Source organism: Podarcis melisellensis, assembly GCF_964234715.1.
Source record: "Podarcis melisellensis genome assembly, chromosome: 2".
NCBI classification, from domain to species: domain Eukaryota; kingdom Metazoa; phylum Chordata; class Lepidosauria; order Squamata; family Lacertidae; genus Podarcis; species Podarcis melisellensis.
In genome coordinates, this window is record NC_138529.1 from 52,813,161 (window position 1) to 52,833,140 (window position 19,980).

The 19,980-nt window shown below is 43.9% G+C and overlaps 2 protein-coding genes across 4 annotated transcripts in view; both read left to right on the forward strand.

Annotated features, from left to right (window-relative positions):
- Positions 1-865: 865 nt before the first annotated feature.
- GRXCR2 (glutaredoxin and cysteine rich domain containing 2) lies at positions 866-6,621 on the forward strand. Its single transcript, XM_081892732.1, has 4 exons — positions 866-1,925; positions 3,279-3,512; positions 4,802-5,029; positions 6,264-6,621. The coding sequence occupies exons 1-4, from the start codon at positions 1,524-1,526 to the stop codon at positions 6,441-6,443; spliced, it is 1,044 nt and encodes a 347-aa protein (XP_081748858.1). The 5' UTR covers positions 866-1,523; the 3' UTR covers positions 6,444-6,621.
- A 7,181-nt stretch (positions 6,622-13,802) lies between these two features.
- Positions 13,803-19,980, forward strand: part of PRELID2 (PRELI domain containing 2) — a 55,493-nt gene continuing 49,315 nt past the window's right edge. The window contains exon 1 of one of the 3 annotated variants that reach the window (XM_081900833.1): positions 13,803-14,315. In XM_081900833.1, coding sequence (XP_081756959.1) covers positions 14,241-14,315 — 75 coding nt within the window. In that variant the 5' untranslated portion in view covers positions 13,803-14,240. The remainder of the gene's footprint in view (positions 14,316-19,980) is intronic. The other 2 variants (XM_081900832.1, XM_081900834.1) reach the window with 2 other exon arrangements.

A 19,980-nucleotide genomic window follows, 5' to 3' on the forward strand; every position in this document is an offset into this window, starting at 1 on the left:
TACTCTTAATCTATATTTATTTCTGTGTAGCCTGTGAAAGGGCCTTCGGACATACATCGGAAATTGTATTTGGTTGTTGTAGTTTTGGAGTGTGGGGAGCTTCTTAGCACCTCCTGTAACTTACGATTCTTAATTCAGATTTTTTTTAAATAAAAAAAGGCGGCCATGACAGTAAAATTTGTGGTGCAGACATGCTCCCTCTTTTTGTCCTTCTCTACCCTCCCCATAAACTTTCAGCTTATTATATATATTATATATTATATATATATATATAAAATCAAATATTATCATGGCAGTGGTGCACTCCATATTTGGTCAGGCCCTAAAGGGAGGAAGTTCTGAAGGTGTGGGGCCACCATAGAAAAGGCCATGTTCCTCTTAGATCTACGAGGTAGATTGAGATCTCAGCATGTGAGAAGGATGGTATGTCAGACAGTTTGGACTCAAACCATGTATGGCTTTAAAGGATAAAACTAACACTTTAAATTCAGCTTGGATGCGCACTGGAAGCCAGCATAGCTGATATAATGCAGGTGCATTATACATATATTTATTTGTTATTTCAATTTCTAGGCTGCCCTTCATCAATTTATTGATTCCAGGGTGCATTACAATATAAAGCAAAACAAACAACAAAGTCATTCTGCACCTTAAACAAACTTGTTCGCATTTGAAAGCATACATATTGAATTTCAGAGCAGATAAACAATTGATTAATGGAATCCAGTCTCAGTTACATTGCTTCACTGAAAAGGCCTAAGGAAATAGGTTTGTCTTCAGCTAGCCTTTCAGTCTGCCCCAAGAACATTTCAAGTGCCATCCCATTGGCAGGTCTCCCTCTCTCCCAACTGAGTATCATTTATGCAGTTACCTGCAGTCCTTTGTTAAAGGTGCTGGGAACTGGATTTCTGTGAGGGGTGAACTACAGCTCCCTCAGTTCTTTGCGGGAAGCAATGTGCTTTAAATATGCTTAAAATGTCGTGTTTTAAATGTACACAACATTGCTCTTTCTGTTGGCGGTAAAATCAAGATTTTCTTTAATCTGGAGGTGAACCTTTCTTCTTGATACTCTGCCACTTATTTCTGTGATTCATTAAGGAGAAATGGCTCAACTCAGCTGCCAAATAATGACAAAACCCAGTGCAGGTTCTGTGCATTTGAAACGATTCCTGTCACTATGAAATGTGCACACATCTATATGCCTATTTCCTTTGCCTCTGATGATAAATCCACTTTAACGTTGTCCTTCAAAGACAACACAATTTTATGTCTTACAAACCCACCCCGTCACCATTTTACTTGAGCAACTTTCCCGTTACATTTCATCGCAGCAATTGTTGCTTCTCGTGAGGCGCTATCAATGTTTCATATCAAGGTGTCCTCTTAAACTGTAATGTGAGAGAGCCAACTAGAACTGTTGAATTATACATCGCCTAGCTGAATGTAAGCAGCCTTTTTTTGTAAGTCCAAAGCTATCCCTTGCTGAACTAATTTCTGGGAAGCACCGTGAAAAAACCCTATCTATGGATGAGCTTCAGATGAAACTGAGCCCCAGGCATGATGCAAGATCCCGAAAAGTCAGATTCAAAATCTCCTCTGCCTACAGTGGTCGAGTTTTAAAGCAGGTATATGAAGATGGACAGGAACTTGAAATCCCGCAGGAGGAATATCCTCATAGTTTTCGGCACTGCAGCTTTGAACCCAAAGACGACTTCTTTGGGCTTGGTGAAGCCCCAGGATCCGGGTTTTGTCCATCAGCTAAAATGAATGCGCAGAGGATCAGTGTGTTCAGAGAAGGGAACAAATACACCCTCACGGGGAGCCCTTCCCTCTTAAATGACCACCAGGCAGAGGAGAGCCATATGGTAAGTAATGTTTGTTTAATAATGCACCATTATGGAAATGATTGTAAAATGGCAAATGCGGTAGTCAGAAGCAGAACCTAGTTCTCATGTTGGCCAAGCAACTCTTCCTATGCCCAGGTGAGCAACAATGTAGAGTTGCCATACTTCAAAAAGTGAAAATGTGGACAGAAAAGCTGTTGAGCTTTTCTTTTCTTTTCTGCTAAAGTTGTTGAGCAGCCCTAGCAACAATGGAATGTGCAGTATGAAGTACAACCTGCGTAAAATAGCTGGGAAAGGCTACAGAATACATAGGAAACAAACAAACAAACAAACAAACAAACATCAGCCAGAAAACCACTGAGAGCTTTAAAATCAATATCACCGAAGAAAATGGCAGGATTTATGAAGCACTTTATTCAGTTTCATTCCTTATTGTGAAAAGTGAAATCCAATAGGACACAGACAATGCTTTTAGGTTCTGCAGCACTTTTTCTTCAATGAGAGAAAGCATTTTGTAAAACATGAATGATGAAGGAAACAGCGTGACTACCTTTTTGCCTTCTCCTTCCTACAACACAGGTGTGTTTCAATGTCCATTTATATACATGGGAATGAAGGTGCAACAGACCTAATGCTGGAAATTTCAAATGGCTTTTGATTCTCGCTGACTCTGAGCCACCAGGTACTCAGAACCACTGCAGAATTAAAGACGATGGTGTTGACCACCAAAACCTTACATGACCCAAATACCTGAAGAAGTACCTCACCCTGACCTGTATCAGCCAGCCTGTTTTCTTAGATCTGGTGGGCAGTTCCTTCTCATTGTCCCACCACCAGGAACAGTACATTATATGGTGGTATAGGACAGGGCTTTTTCTGTGGTGACAGCCTGGCCTATGGAATCTCCCCCCCCCCCCGCCTGCTTTTGCTGTTTCAGGCGAACTCTTTTTTCATCTGTTTCCCTGGACTTTGGGAGGTTATTAGTAGTTTTGTCACTGCTATGAATGAGGAGTCCAGGTTGTGGTTCCTTGGGCTTCTTAAGGATCTGCTGTGTTTTTGCTGCTGTAATAAGTTATGATGAATTGGTTTTATTGTAATGTTCCTTTTCTTCTTGTATTAGCGCCTGCCCTGGAATCATCTAATGAAGGGTGGGCTAGAAATGTTCTTATAAGAAATGAAATGAAATGAAATGAAATAGATGCATCCATAAGTAAAACCTACAAAAATGAATACTTTGAAGCACAGCAATGATACTGACTCAATGGAGCATGTAAGCATTGTAGAAATTCCAAGGGACAGGTAGATACAGGTGATACAGATACCTGAGAGCTTGCTCCAGCTGCACTCCCCATCCCAAGACACACAGGGCAATCTACTATTCATGGTCCTGTGGGACTCTAGTTATAGGTGGATATTGTCTACAGTGGTTTTTAAAACTGTGTTTTAATGTTACTTTTAAGTTGCCTTAGGAAGAATTGCACCCTGCAAGACAGGATAGAAATAATGGTAAAAGATGAAAGAATGAATGTCTCCTTGCAGGCCCAGGACCCGCACTCTCCCCACCTCACCAACCGGGCTAGAAATGAAGGACACCACATCATCAGAATGGGATCGAATCTGGCCACAACTTTATTGACTACAGATGAAGAGGTTTGGCATAGGCAATGGGTAACCATTTACTTCTGGCCTGCCTGCCGGAAATAACATCAAGGGTCAACCCGACAATGGGGATTCATATGACTTACGTCAAATAGGGGGATCCCGGCAGGGATCACTGCCTTGAGGAGTGCTGAGGCCCAGGCCCCTGTCTGGGCATATGGACAGAAGCAATTCTTTCAGGGATACCCTCCTTCTGGAGGGGGAGCTGAAGGTACAACCTCGCCTCCATCCAAGACTAAGGTTACCCAGTGCCTAAACTGCCAAATTTGTGATGATTGCTATGAGGTATGCCAAACCCTCAGGCCAAAGCCAATTCACCTGACAGGCAAATTCCTACCCGGCTCTCAATATGGCAACCATCATTGCCACAGCAAGGCCAAAGCAGCTGTGAAATGCATTGTTGAAGGAGTGTGTGAGCGTGTTGATGCGACGAGGAGAGCCGAGTATCAAGGGCTGGTGCAGGCTGGCTTAAATCCCCCCAGAGTGGACCTGAGGGAAGCCTAAATGTTCCATCAGGCTCGCCCCTGGGGGTGGATCCAGCCCTCTGAGCCGGCTAGCCATTGGCCAGTTCAGCAGGCTGGCATGGAGCCTGCTTCCACGCCAGGAGGGTGTGAGCCAGAGCTCACACGACAGCTGGGGAAAAGTCCTCTGGCACTACTGACTCCCGTTGTGTTCAGGAAAGGAGGTGTCACCCAGCCCGCAAGACCGCCTTGCCCATGAAGGGGTAAGCAGACTTATTTGGACCATTCCCACTTCACCATTTCTGCTTCCCATATCCAGGAGCCACTCACTATAGGAAGTACCAGTCACTGTTGCTGCTTGTGGGAGTTTCCAGGCAAGGATGGGGAAGTTGAGAAATGTTAGGAGACTCCTATTCCCCAAACGGAACGCAAGACGTGACAGCGCGTCTGTGCGTGCGCGGGTCGCGTTGTGCCACTTCCGGGCATGCACGTGACATCATTTTGAGCGTCTGCGCATGTGCGAGTGGCCAAACCCAGAAGTAACGCGCTCTGTTACTTCCGGGTTGCTGCGGAGCGCAACTCGAACGTGCTCAACCTGAAGCACATTCAACTTGAGGTATCAATCCCAGGGAACTCTGGAAATAGCTCTGTGAGGGAAGTAGGGATCTCCTAAGAACTCTCAGCACCCTTAACAAACTACAGTTCCTGGGAATCTGTGGGGAGAAGACAGGACTGTTTTAAGTGGTATGCCATTGCTTCAAATATGTACTGTACAGCAGATGGGGACCTAAGAGAGCTGTTGGACTTTCAATTTACATGTTCCCTGCTTCATTTCAGAATCCCCCTGTTCTAGATATTGGGAAGATTATCATCTACACTAGCAATCTGAAAATCATCCGATCACCACTGACTAAGAAGGAGCTGGTGAGAAAAATCATACAGGATGAAGGACTCGATGACTGGTCCTTCACATACCACGAAGGAAGAGGAGAAACGTGCAGTAGCCCAAGTGATGAGAACATAAAGGAGACTGAATGTGAGCTTGTTCCCAACGAGCATATGCAGGTAACATGCATGGTACATTTGGGAGCAGATGCAGGCATTAAGACGTAAGGTAGTGGCGTCTCCCTGCTCTAGAGATGTAAAAGTATATGCTTGTGAATTAAAAGAAAAAGGGAAACGATGACATCCTCCAAATGTTGTGGTACGAAACCTGTCAGTTCCAGGACTTATGGCAGAGGTGGGGAACCTCAGGTCCAGTGGCTGAATGTAGCCCTCTGTTACAAATACAGTGGTACCTTTGGTTACGAACTTAATTCGTTCCGGAGGTCCAGTCTTAACCTGAAACCGTTCTTAACCTGAGGTACCACTTTAGCTAATGGGGCCTCCTGCTGCTGCCACGCCACCACAGCACGATTTCTGTTGTCATGCTGAAGCAAAGTTCTTAACCTGAAGCACTATTTCTGGGCTAGCGGAATCAGTAACCTGAAGCGTATGTAACCCGAGGTGTTTGTAACCCGAGGTGTTTGTAACCCGAGGTATCACTGTAATTGAAAAGTAATGCAATGGGACTTTATAGCATGCTAATGAATAAAATTAGTAAACAAACTGATCCTCTAATTCAGAATGCCACGGCTTTAAAGCTTATGGGATATCCAGTTGGGGAATCCATTGTGCTTAAATTAAATCAATGGCAAGAGATTGCTTTGCAGCTTCAAAATTGTATAAAAAGAATCTTTGCCTCATTGATAAAGTGAACATTTCTAAAGAATTTATATTTAAAAACAAGACATCAGGGTTCAAAACAATGGACTGACTTATGGGACTTGAATGGACATGCAAGAAGGTACCAAAGGCATATTTCAGGATGGGGGCCTTTGGCCCAAAACAAGGTACATAAATGAGCCGTAACATTGTGGGTGGTGCTCAGCTATGTGTTGCTTGCAGTAGACCCATATAAATCAATGATCACGACTAAGTTAAGTCATGTGCAACTAGTCATTAAAATTCCGAAATTAGACCTGTGCAAATTGAGGAAATGTGTGTTTATTTATTTTGCGCAACCTGTACAAGAAACAAGGGAACAAGCAGGAATCACGGGGAGGAATCACGGGGAGGAATAGATATTAGTATTCCCACTAATATTTATCAAGCAAACAGAAAAGCGAGATGTTCAAAAACCATAAGAGCCATACACATCTTAGAGGGATTTAGCCTGCCGATTGGATTTACTTTAGGTAAAGGATTCTGTGAACTGGTGTTAAGGAAGCTTATTTTGATCAGTCCCTTTGTATTTCAGGAAGCAAATGGTGATATCAATTGCTCCCAGTGTAAGGGATCAGGCTCTGCACCCTGCTCTGTGTGCCACGGAAGCAAGTTTTCAATGTTGGCGAACCGATTTAAAGAGTCCTACAGAGCTCTGCGATGCCCAGCTTGTAATGAAAATGGCCGGCAACCCTGCCGGACCTGTGTTCAATGACTGTATCTACTCTCTGGCTTCCTTTTACTTCCCTCGTTTGCTTGTTTTGTGTAGAAAAAGAATCCTTCAAGTTTTTATGTCTATTGTATTTACCTCTTTGCACTCAGGTTACACCTGCAGGTATAAAAGTGTTTGTATGCAGTGTTAATATGTTACATAAGGTGGTACCCATTTAAAAATAGCAGTTCCCTTCCATGACATTCCATGGGGACGCAGGTGGCGCTGTGGGTTAAAGCCTCAGCGCCTAGGACTTGCCGATCGAAAGGTCGGCGGTTCGAATCCCTGCGGCGGGGTGCGCTCCCGCTGCTCGGTCCCAGCGCCTGCCAACCTAGCAGTTCGAAAGCACCTCCGGGTGCAAGTAGATAAATAGGGACCGCTTACCAGCGGGAAGGTAAACGGCGTTTCCGTGTGCGGCTCTGGCTTGCCAGAGCAGCGATGTCACGCTGGCCACGTGACCCGGAAGTGTCTTCGGACAGCGCTGGCCCCTGGCCTCTTAAGTGAGATGGGCGCACAACCCCAGAGTCTGTCAAGACTGGCCCGTACGGGCAGGGGTACCTTTACCTTTACCTTTACTCCATGACATTAAATGTGCTATGGCTTGCTATCAGCTTGTTAACAAATTGGGCCATGATCCAGCCAAGTCTCATTGATTTCAGTGGATGAGATTTAAGATTAACTCTCCAAGTGAAATCATTTTTAAAGGGCTTAAGTTTGGCTGAATCATGTCCTGGGTTCTTTTATTTGACTCTCCTGTTCCAATTGAGAAACTCTAATTTGTGTCCCCGAAGTACTGTAGCAGCATTGAATAAGTACCATGCTAACAGCAGCAGCAGCAGAACTCAAATGAGGAAGCCAAATGAGAGAGAAGCTTTTCCTTGTTGCATAAATTGGGTTATTTTTCATAGAAATAGTCTCACCTCCTTCTAGCCCCTTTCCCACAAGAGATATTGAAGTTTTGCACCCATTGATAACTATATCACAACTCTTGAACACAATGTTTACCCTAACTTTGCATATGTTTAGGCTAATGGTATTCCTTGTAATTTGATTTCCTGGTTTCAGGTATCGTAGGACAGAAATGAACACTCCTTTTGCAGCTTGCTAGAATAAGGATCCTTCTAGATGCAATCAATAGCAGAAGCATCTACACCTCAACTGATAGAATAAATCATAACATGCTATATGATTTATAATTTCACTTGCCCTTTTACTTTGAACATTTGTGAGCTTTTTCAGTCCACACCCCATTTTGCATATAGCTGCACATTTATCCCTCTTGAGGTGCATGCCGTTTTCTGAAGATCTAGCTCATTTCAATTTTATTGTTATTAGAGCACACTGTGTTCTTTTCCTGTATGATTTAGGCAGCACCTCCCAGTTCTAAACACTACCACAGAGAAGGAGGGAAGGAAACACCAGTGCAATGGGGGGGGGGGGAGAGAGAAAATATGTATTTTATGGCCTTATTCAGAGAGATGCTGCCACTGATGTTAATGGGGGAAGTTCTGCCTCTCTCAGGATTCACTTGTTAACAAATGGAGCTTGTGTTGTTTAAAATGTGTCCCCAGTTGTAATTTCTAAACCATGAACTCTAATTAGTTTAGATGAAGAAGCAGTGCTGAATACTTAGCATGCTACCACTTGCAGCGCCAAAACCACTACAAATAAGGAAGTCAATGAAAGTGCTTTCTACTCTTACTCTGTTAATGTCAAGGCTGGCTTTGCTTACATATGAGATCTAAGGCTCTTGATGAGCTAAGAGAGCTCTCACATTGTTTGCCTGCTGAGTTTGCAAGGATAGCCAGTGTAATTTATGGTCAACTGTGTGTATGTTAGAAGATTTCTCTGAAAACAGCTGTATTAGTAGCACTAATGCCATCATATTTCTAAGACCTGACTGAATTCTCTTAATGTTGAAATTCTCAAGTACGAATCCCATTCTGTTTTGAAGATCGTCTTTGCAAATGTATAACTACTGCTAAGACTTTTCTCAGTTCTAAAAATGCCTTGAATTTTAATGGAAGCATGGCTAGTGTACAAAATGGGGGGTGCTTCAGATGTTATCCTTCCATCCACATAGAACTTATGACCCCTGGTGTATTTCATTTCTGAATCATTCCATGTCAGTTTCGCTTCACTGCTGACTCTGAGACTGAAGCCTACCTCAAATACGGTCTGTGACTTGTGAAAAGCCAGAATAGCACATGTTTACAATGGGGGGACAGGCAGCTACATATACCCTATGTGTATGGAAACTTTGCCTTTCCATAAGCAAAACAGGAGTCCTGTGTGCAGCATTGACTCCTAGCCAATGGCCAAGACGCTCAAAACACTCAAACAAACAAACCACTCAAAAATCATTTTCCTTCAGGACTCCAAAAAGATTGAGTGCTGCACTGGATTGCATCAGCTTCAGGTTACCACATTCTGAAATGGGCATGGCAGCAGCTCAGCTTTAGGCCTTTCAGTGTGGCTATACGTCTTACAAGCCATGCAAATGCCATGAAATGAAAACTTCACGTCAGTTCCGCTCTGAATAGATGCTCTGAAAAACATGGGAGCTCAGCTGAGCATCTCAAATGCAAATTACATTTCTGAGCAAGAGGGATATATAGTATTTGATCTAAGGCACTGAAGTGTCCGTTGCCTGGTGCAGAACCCTTTGCAGTCAGCTATTTCCCACTCTGCAGTCACCCTCATCTCCAGGGACTCCCCACAACACCCCACAGGCTCACTTCCTGAAAAGGATGCCAGCTGGGGAACAAAGGATTTTGGGGAATAGACTGAAGGGCTAACAGCAGTGATTCAGTCCCACCTAGTGTTCCACTGCTGGTGCTTTTAATCACACCCCCATCGTCTATTGTTACTTATAGGTGTCATTGGGGCAGATCCGCTTTTGAAGACACAGGTCCATTGCTGTCACATCTGCTGAGAACCTCAGAGGCAAAATTCACATTTGGCAGCATTCTGGCCATTTGAACGCCACTCTAAAAGGCAGCACCATCTTTATGACTACTAAGTAATAAGGCTAAGGCATCGGCTAAGAGGTTCTAAATACAGTAGTGAGTAAATTCTAGGAGTATCACTGGGATTGCCTTAGAGAAACAAATTTGGGTCAGGTTGTTTGGCTGTGATCTAAAAGGTTTGTAGAAGCACTGGCATCCACAAGAGCTTTCCATTCAACTCAATGGGGATAGTTCTGAACGCACAGTTTGGAGGTACACAGTAAAGTTCTCACATGAAAATACTCCATGCTCAGGCAAGAATACCATCTTCACACAGCATCATGTATGCCTAAGCAATTTTTCAATCAGGTCTCAGATATGTAATTGCCATTGGTTAGATTCCTTAATCATGGCTTAGATTGTGCTTTTCTGAAAATTTCCAAATGTTTTATTTGGAAATACATCCCACTGAAATAAATGGGACACACCACCAAGAAATGTGTTTATGATTGACATGTTAGTGATTTTGTGAATGTTTTTGTTGTTTAGTCGTTTAGTCGTGTCTGACTCTTCGTGACCTCATGGACCAGAGCACACCAGGCACTTCTGTCTTCCACTGCCTCCTGCAGTTTCATCAAACTCATGCTGGTAGCTTCGAGAACACTGTCCAACCATCTCGTCCTCTGTTGTCCCCTTCTCCCTGTGCCCTCCATCTTTCCCAACATCAGGGTCTTTTCCAGGGAGTCTTCTCTTCTCATGAGGTGGCCAAAGTACAGGAGCCTCAGTTTCATGATCTGTCCTTCCAGTGAGCACTCAGGGCTGATTTCCTTCAGAATGGATAGGTTTGATCTTCTTGCAGTCCATGGGACTCTCAAGAGTCTCCTCCAGCACCATAATTCAAAAGCATCAATTCTTCAGTGATCCGCCTTCTTTATGGTCCAGCTCTCTCTTCCATACATCACTACTGGGAAAACCATAGCTTTAACTATACGGACCTTTGTTGGCGAGGTGAATGTTACTCTCTTGGATAAAAATAATAAAACTGCAAGGTTTCATGTGAACCTTGTTAAAGCTCTCTTTTTTGTTCTGTAGTAATATCAAGCCTTTCATGCTTCTCTGTGACAAGCATATGACCCAGTAAACTACCCTGGGGACTTTTCACAGGGTGGAGTAAGAAATGCATAAAACCAATAAAACAATACAGCATTGAGACAGAGACAAGTTCTGCCTAAGTGCCATTATTATTCATATAAGTAAACACGAACAAAATATTTCAACATGTATTTACCTATCACAGCCAAGCTACCTGTGACAGAAATACTGAGCCTAGCATTTGCACAAAAGGAAATGTTTTACCAGGCTCATAGATATAAAAAAGAATGGTTCCTGGTTTTCATCTCTTGGTCACATTGCAACATGATCAAAAGACATAGCATAGCTCTGTACCTGCAGCACACTGAAATGCGTAAATTCTTCCTGTGGGGTTATTATTATTATTCTTTCCCAGAGATGTCAGATGGCACAAGATGGCAGGAGCACTTCTCATAGGTCCTGGAAAAGATCTTGTCCAGCAACAGGGGCAACCTGGATTGGGAAGCGGGTAGCTTGTGCCCGTCAACTTGTCACTCATGTCACTGGAGAGACATAACAACAGGCCATGGACCCATTTCTGCAGGTCCAGCCACAAGCCTTAACCCTGTGGTTCTCAAACTGTTTTCTAGCACCACACTGATCTTTTTTGTTGATAAGAAATACAATGGGAAACAACAAGAAACAACTCCTAGCAGTGCTTGATTTATAACATAGAACACAACTACTTTATACTATGAACATCCAGAAAGTATAAAGCAATGAAGCTACTTAAGTACATGAATAATTCCCAAAATATAATTATAAACAAGCCTCTTGCATATTACCTTAAGTATGTATACAACTCAACGAGACGTGCAAGCTTACTTTTGCTGGGTAGTCTCATTTATATTAAGTCTAATTTGGGACAAACTATCATTTCCTCATCAACACAAAGAAGCCTTTCTCTTTTCTGATCTTATATCATATTTGTCAGAAAAGATATCCATCCTAACTGTTGATCAAAAGCAGAACATTGTGAGCCCTCCTTGCCACCTCTCTTTCTCCCCCCCCCCTTTCACGTCAAAAGCCCGTGGTAACACTAATGAATTAGAATTAAGGGTGGCTGAAAGGAAAGAGAGATAGGGTTACATAGGTAGGAATAGGATAGGGGTCCCCAGGGACAGGAAGCAAACTAAACCCTGGTCATAATGGTGTCCCTGAGTGTGTCCCATTAATTTCTCCATGTACGCGAAGGGCTGACATTCAAGTCTAAGATCTGCACTTATGGTTTGACTGCAGCAAATGTGAAAGCTGCCTCCCACCATTGTCACTGGATGGCTTCTCTGCAAGAAAGTGCAGCAGCATCTCCTCTCCTCATCTACCTACATTGCTGCAGTATGGAAGCTCTCTCTCTCTCTCTCTCTCTCTCTCTCTCTCTCTCTCTCTCTCTCTCTCTCTCACCAGTCATGACAAGGGGCATTTTGCAGGCTCTATAAAATTAACAAAGTGTGACAACTAGCTAGTCATTAGGGAGGTCCAAAAATTTGAGGCTAGTTACAAATGACAGCATTTGGACTAATGTCGCTGAGAGTTGAAGCTATGACTATATCATAGGTGCCGACTCCATGGGGCTTGAGGGGGCCCGAGCCCCCTCAAAAATTCGTTTGGGGGGGCTCCGCCCCCCCAATAATCTCCGGCGCCCCTCCAGCAGAGCGCCATCGCCGCCCCTCCCCCAGCCCAAAATGCACAGGGAGGGGCGGGCTGCATGCCTCCTGCCCTCCCTCCCGAGCAAAAGCTCCACCCAATTTCCTTTGGAGCTGATTAATAGGCGCAGCACGCTCTCCCCTATTCGCTCACGAGGAGGCGGCGCCACTTTATTTGCATATTCATGAGCTTATTTATTATTCATGAGCTTTCCCGGGCCCCCCCCCAATATTTTTTATAAGTCCGCGTCCCTGGACTATATTATGATCTTAGTGCTTTAACTAAACTTCTAGATTTTTTTTTTTTGGGGGGGGATATCCATTTCCGTTTTTAAAAAACACTAAGGTTTTGAACAAGAGTGTACAAGATCTTCCTGTTGGTGTTATATTATAAGTCCGATGTATGTACTGAGATTGGTCTCCCAGATAGTCCCCAGCATTTACTGTGAGAATATCTCCTCCAAACTGGGCATGTGGCAATTGGTGGAAATAGGTTTCTTTCTTTGGTATCAGAGGCCATTGGAAACAAAATGGCTAGGCAGGGGTCAGCAAACTTTTTCAGCAGAGGGGTGGTCCACTGTCTCTCAGACCTTATAGGGGGCCAGACTATTTTTTTGGGGGGGGGGAATGAACGAATTCCTATGCCCCACAAATAACCCAGAGATGCATTTTAAATAAAAGGACACATTCTACTCGTGTAAAAACATGCTGATTCCCAGACTGTCTGCAGGCCGGATTTAGAAGGCAATTGGGCTGGATCCGGCCCCCATGCCTTAGTTTGCCTACCCATGGGCTAGGCTGTGTTTGGGTGGGAACACAAAGAAGTTGGGAGTGCTGAAATAGAGCTCAGCCACTGAAATGTCACCATGCCCACAAAAATGGGGGGGGGGGAGTGTTCCACACTAGTAGTGGCTGCAGACTGTATAACAAGTTATTTTTTCATTTATCAGATCCATTTTAAATGTGAAAAGGGGGCTGGCATTATGATGAAAGCAATGTTATGTGGATACTGCAGAAAACCTCTGGGCCTGACCAGGACTGACTTGACAATAAAATCCTGCCTGGAAATGCCCTTTAAGGTGGCACAAGAGTTTCTGTGCAAGAGACTTAACTCTCTGAAAACTGTCGCCTCACCAGAATCCTTTTCCTTGTACACCCTCTAAGGGCAACAGAACGCATCTGCATAGGCAGCCCCGTCGTAAGCCAGTTTATTCTTTGTGTGACGTACTTCCAAGTTAAATGTGCACAGGGTATGCGCACTCTTACCCGAGAGTTAAATCCCACTAAAGTCAACGGGGCTTACTTCTGAGTAGACACGCAAAGGACTGCAGTTGGGTTTTTCTCTTGGCGTGGTGTTTCCCACCATGCCCGTGGAAAATGCGGTACTATGGCTATTTTTAGGAGTATATTTCTGTTTTCAGAAAGCCCGGGGTATTGTTACATTTTCTCTCAAGCATTTCCGCAAACTTTGACCCTCTGAACAAGAATCAGAGAGAGAGGTGGGGGCGTGGCTTCTGGCACACGTGGGGGAATTGGGCTGCGTAATTGGATTCCGGAGGGGACCTCTCTCCACTTCGAACGTCATCACGGTTCTACAGAAAATGCACTTTCCCCCGCGAGGCAGGAACGTAAAGGAAGTAAAGGAACGTGGGAACGGCCACACGCCAGCGCCGAACACGTGTCGTTGTGTTCCCGCGTTATGAAGTCCCCTGAACAAAAAACAAAAAAGCAGAGTTTGGTTCAAAACAACAGCGCAACGGTCCGATGACTTCGTAGCCGTGGCGAACTTTCTTTCCCCTGCCCTCCAGAGAGGCCTAAGCCGCTCAGCCCGTCTGGGCGCGCGTTAGCATTGTGACCTAGGGAGGTGTTACTCGGAAGGCAACGCGGCGGCCCGTTGCAAAACGACGTAGCTGGAGGGCGGGTGTTTGTGCAGAGAGGGGGAGGGAGGGGGCTGCCGGAGCCTGCGCGGGAAGGGAGCGGCCAGGCCCTCCAGCGAGCGCCGCCGGCGTTTGGGAGCAAGCTGGCAGGAGGGGGCCCGCTCGAAGGGCGGCGGTGGCAGCAGCTGCTCGGCTCCCGCCATGGGGGTGACCGTGGAGGCGCGCAAGGTTTACAGATACCCCTTCGAGCAGGTAGTGGCCAGCTATCTCCGCAAGGTAAAGAAAAGGAGCTCCTTTTCTTCCCCCTTCCCCGAAGCTGTGTGTCAGGCCCCGTTTCCTTGGGCTCAATGGGGTTCATTCACAAGTGTGTGGGGACGGGGGGGGGGAGAGGATAAGGAGGAGAAATGGCGTCAACGGTGCGCCCCAGCCCAATCTTTATATTGAACACTCTCCACGCACGCCCTCTCCAGTCTGGCAAAACTAATTGGAAGTCTTTGCCAGCCTCCGATTTTCTCCTTTGGTTGTCAGCTGAGCCTCGACTTCAGTGTCCCCTTGCAGTTTTCTGTTGCTGGCCACGTAACACGCGGTGAGGCCGAGCCTTTGGGGTATTTTGGGGGTGCGTGTTGTGTCGCGGGTGGGGGCCGTGCTATCTAACCCATCCTCCTGGCTGAGGCAGAGACTCGCCGTGTTTATCGGATGGGGGTGTGAACGCGCCTCTGGATCTCTCCTTCCCACTGCTGCGTTTCGCACGTGCTCTCTCTCCGGCACGTTTTTCGCCCTGGCGATTGCTGGTGGGCGCTGCTGCTTTTCTCGCTTAGTTCTCACGAAAGTGCTACTTAAAAATACCAAGGCGCTCCTGCCTACTCCTTTGAATTGAGACAAGTTTTTTTGTGTCTTGCAGGGTGTACTCAGGATTTTTATTGAGGGGAGGCCTTTTGTTTTTTCGAGGGGGGGGCAGAACCTCAGTTAACTATGTATATTTATGTATTTTTATTGATTTGTGGGGGGGGGGCAGCTGCCCCTTCCCTCCCGCTACGCCAATGGTGTCTTGTATAGTTTCCAAAGTGCTTGTCTTCATCTCCTTAGTGGAGCAGCCAGGATGAATTCAGAATCAGCATTCAAGATGCCCTTCACAGATTGGAGAACTGGGCCAAAACTAACAAGGAATGTCAATAGGAGCAAATGTAAGGTTCTGCGCTTAGGCAGGAAGAACCAGCTGCTCAAATGTAAGATGGCGTACACGTGGCTTACTGGTAATACACGTGCAAAGGATCTAGGGGGTCTTAGTGGACCACAAACTAAACATGAGATTTCACCTAAATATCAGGAAGAACTTTTTGGCAGTAAGAGCCAACTGTGGAACGTACTCCCTTGGAAGGTGGCGAACTCTCCTTCCTAGGGTGTTTTTAAGCAGAGGTTGGATAGCCATTTGCCACTGATGCCTTAGCTGAGATTCTTGCATTGCAGGGGGTTGGAATAGATTGCCCTTGGGGTTCCTTGCAGCTCTACAACTGTATGACTTTATGCTCATCCAAATACCCTTAAAGGGAAGCCACACATGTGATGTATCAACAGCAATCAAATGTGGGAGTTACAAAAACATGGATGATGGTCCCCAAATCTTAGTACTGTACTGCAGCTTGTATGGTTTTATGCTGGTTTTACACAGACGTTTGTACTGGTGCTACTTTCATATTGATTGTATTTAGTTGTTAATTGCATCTGTGTTTTATTGTTTTTAATTTGGGAACTGCCCAGGGGACATGGTTAATTAGGTGGTATATAAATGCCACAAATATCTAAATAAGTAAAGCAATGAAAATATGGAGCTGATAAAATGCACTTGTGCCTTTGGCTATAATCTGGCAGCAGGCCATGGCCCAAAAGAATGCTAGCCTGTAAAAAATTATTCACAAAGGGGAGCAAATAATATCCATGCATCTTGCGTGGAGTGTAGACCCTGTCCAGCTTCATCTACCTGCCACAGGTGGCCAAACATGGTTGCAGAAGAAGCTGTTGTGTAATAGGGTACAATGATACCCAAGCCTGTATTCTTGTTCATATTTTGGGGGTAAGGTTTATCCCTTTTATGTTATTGTAGTCAATTAACATTCTTCTATCTTTTTGATGTATTTTATATTTTATTTCATGTGTGCTTTTACAGATGTAAGTCACTTTGAGACTTTTTGTTGTTGCAAGTGATGAATATGTGCGATCAATACTACTACTACTACTAATTAATACTGATGTGGTTAGGATTACATAGTTAGCCATGGCATTCACATCTGGTTCCGGTTTGAAACCTTGGCTCAAATGAAACCTTTATCTTGGGTTACTTAAAAACAAGAATGTCAGAGGTGGGATCTGAAAATGACCTATTTTTTGTATTTCCAAAGTGGGATTATTGGAGCTCACATCTGGAAGCAAGCAAGCCCTATTGAAATTAATGAGTTTATTTTTAAGAAGGAATGCACAGGATCGTATATTAATTTGCTGCTTTTGTCAAACTGTTTTGCTACCATTTAATAATGTGCTACCATTAGTACAGTGGCCAGTGAACACATTGCCTTCAGCTCCCAGAGGAAACCTCAGTGGCCTCGTGTGAACAGTTGGGGCAGCCTTACCTCAACCATTCCTGGGGATGCTTAAGACTTAGGTGCCCCAAGGAAAAGCAGAAGATAGGAATCGGAGGCTGAGAGCTAGTGCCATCTGCTTCTGAAGTTGGCCTGAGAATATTTGGTATCATTTGTGTGTTAATGTTTTGAACTGTAAACAGCCTTGGGTGCCTTGGCAATTAAGGTGTTGTATAAATGCAATAAATAAGTAAATAATAAAATGAATACTGTACTGTTATGGTACTGTTTATTGATACATTGTATAACCATATTGATAAGATGTAACTATAAAAGCATAGTTTTTTGCACTGTCATTTTAAGACTGAAACAGGCTGCAGGATGTGCCAGAAACATCTGTATTCCCCTATTTAACTGCAACCAGTCCTGAGGATAGAGTGGCTGCAAACCCCCGTCCTGTCTGGGTGGTGGTTGCAGCCCCTCGTGCTGCCGCCATGCCCAGGCAGCCAGAACGTGCAGGGGCAGCTGGGGGTTGACGTCCACTCCTGGCTGGCTGCATCACAGGACAGGATTGCCCGCCAAACAGTGTTAGAAACAGATATGAAAGCCGAAAGCTAAACCTATGGAAAAAAAGACAGTCACGGAACCAAGAAATTACACGAAACAAAAGAATTGCTGTGAAAATCCCTGAAACGAGAAGTAATCGACTATAGAATTTAATTAAATTAACAAAAATCAAAAAAATTAACAAACAATTAACCTAAAATTAAACAAAGACTTAACGAGATGCCGGCTACAAAACTCGTTTCACTGAACTAATCAGTTTCCTTAGAAGGAAACAAAGAAATTCTAAACCTTAAATGATTTTAAGTGATATCAAACAAGTTTCACTTTTTATAACAAGAATAGAAAGCTGAAAATGAATGAAATGCACCTACGTTCATTTTTCACATGGCCTAGTCTTTCCCCTGCCCACTCCCCCTAATATTCTTTGGAGGGTCTCTTCTCTAGTCTTCAGAGAGTGGCTGGAAGTGGGGAGGCAGAGAAAGGTCCTCCTTTCCTTCCACTCTGCAGTTTTACTCTGAAATTTTAGGTGCAATACTGCATCCAGAGCTCAGAAACCGCTCGCGCCAATGAAATTCTCTGTTGCAAAATGCACCCAGAACAATAAGAGTTTCAGACACTGCCGCCAAAATGCCTATGTTCAAACTAACCAAAAAAACGTTTCAGGTATGCCAAAATGGTATGTGTGCTATGCATTCAAATAATTTAGGGCATGCATGCACTCCTCACTAGAGCTCCATCAGTTCACAAGTCATTACTGATGTAACATAAATGAAAAATGGGTGTCATCAGCATACTCGGGGAATTATCTTGAGTGCAAGTAATATAAGACTGTCATTCCCAAGCCTTTGGTGCTTGTTGTGGAGCTTTAGGGGGAAGCAAAGTCTTTATGGTGTGTGTGGTTTTCAGATGACAAAAACCAGAGGGAGAGACCTTTATTATTTTTACCTTTCCCAAACCTCCTAGATAAGAGATAAGGCACTGCCTCTACCTTGGGACTCAAGGGAGTAGCAAGTATTTCTCTTGTTTCTTTTAAATAAATAATAGAATTACAGAGCTGCAAGAGAACTTGATCAATGGCCTGCTAAAATGCACGGTGGGACAGCAGTGTCCCAGACAGATGACTCCACATCCTTTACATAAATTCCTCCAGGGAGGAGAAGCTCTTGCTGTTTCTTCTCTAAAGTACATCACAGGCTGGGCCTTACTATCTCATTTGGCCTTGAGGTTTGGGGAAGGTAAAACACACCAGGAGTTTTCTCTGTGTCTTTTTTACTTCTTCATAATAAGTGGTTATGCAAGTGGTAGAGATCCCAGCCTCTCCTCGAAGCTTCAAGCGCACACAGAAGAACACTAGATTGACTCTTGGGGGCAAGCTTGAGGTTACACACAGATGCCTAATTCTCCCCTGCCAATCTTTTAAAATGAAAAAGGAGCCTTAGGGAGTTGCCATCTTCCTTTTGAGCGCTCCCCCTTACATGCTGGTCTTACCTGATAGCAGCTGGTTAGAAAGGGCTATTTTCATTTAAGAAAAAAAGAGAGGTTACATGCATCTGTGTTTGATGTCTGGCTTTGGTGTTCAATTCCTATGTGTATTTTCCTACTCTTTTATTGTTAATCTGAATAGAAGTATAGAAACTGTTTAATTATAGATGTTCATAATATGGTGACTTTATTGCCCTCTAGCTGTAGCTTTTGAGAAATGAAACTAAAATTTAAAAGTAATTGCTTTTTCTTTGCCAGGTTTTTAATCGGCATTCTAAGGTCAGATGACCCTGCTCAACACTATCTCTCCTCTGCTCAAGGGGTACAAAAGGACAACTTTTTGAGCAACCCAGTATTTTTCATTCAGTGGAATGACTTCACTGACAGGCTTGTAGTTTTTGCACCATACTGTCTCTTCCTACTTTCTGTTGATGCTGAATGTAAGAGAACAGAGCCACTGCCATTGAGGTGTTCTTCCACCTTATATCTAGCAATGTAAGCTTTATTGCAAACTCTTCTGTTACCAGTTTCATTTTTACCTAGTTTTGCTTCTCAGCATGTGGATTTCTCTTATAATTAATGTGACTCCCATTTTTACAGATCATCATTGCATCTAGTAACAGTGCAATTTTTGCCCAGTGCAATTCTTCATGTGTGTATTTTGCTTTTTAATTTAATCTAAATCTTTGTGTGAGGTATTGAGTCAAACAATTCCTATTAGTTTGGGTCATGCCTTTCCACTGTAAGCTGCAAACCTGTACAGTTAAAATCAATGAGGTGGTTATTGTGGTTTTTTTTTTAAAGACTGATTTCACCCTTGATTCAGAATTGTCCAGGATTTGTAAATGCTATATATGTCAGCTGATTTCATGCAGTATGCCGCTGTTGCCTACACCAGATAGGTCATTTATTTCTGCATGATCTGTTGTTGTTGTTGGGCATACATTTACCGGTAATTGTTCTTTCTCTAGTGATGGCCAATTTCCTTGGTTCATTTGGGTTGTTGCTTGCAACCCTGAGATGGTGTTGGCTCTACTACTCCAGTCCAGTATATTAACAAATCTTTTTCCTTTTCGACTGCCTAAATACTTAAATCCCTTCTCATTTTCACTAGGATGCAGCTGTGTTGTGACCATTCTATAGTTTTGCATTTTCTGTCTCTGACAGCAGCAAAATAGTAGTTTGGATTATTCGTTTTCTAAAAAACTACAAACTCTCAAGGTGAATCTAGACAGGCATCATCTTAGCACATAAAAAAAAACCAAGGGTAGCCATGTGATCCTTAAGAAAATAAAAATCCAGAAATCCATAGTTGGATG

Bases quoted from the DNA above. Each gene is read 5' to 3' on its own strand.
- GRXCR2 (XM_081892732.1), top strand. From the start codon at position 1,524: ATGGATGAGCTTCAGATGAAACTGAGCCCCAGGCATGATGCAAGATCC. The intron at 3,513-4,801 runs GTAACCATTTAC...GCTTCATTTCAG, and splicing joins AGGTTTGGCATAGGCAATGG to AATCCCCCTGTTCTAGATAT. The intron at 5,030-6,263 runs GTAACATGCATG...TTTGTATTTCAG, and splicing joins TTCCCAACGAGCATATGCAG to GAAGCAAATGGTGATATCAA.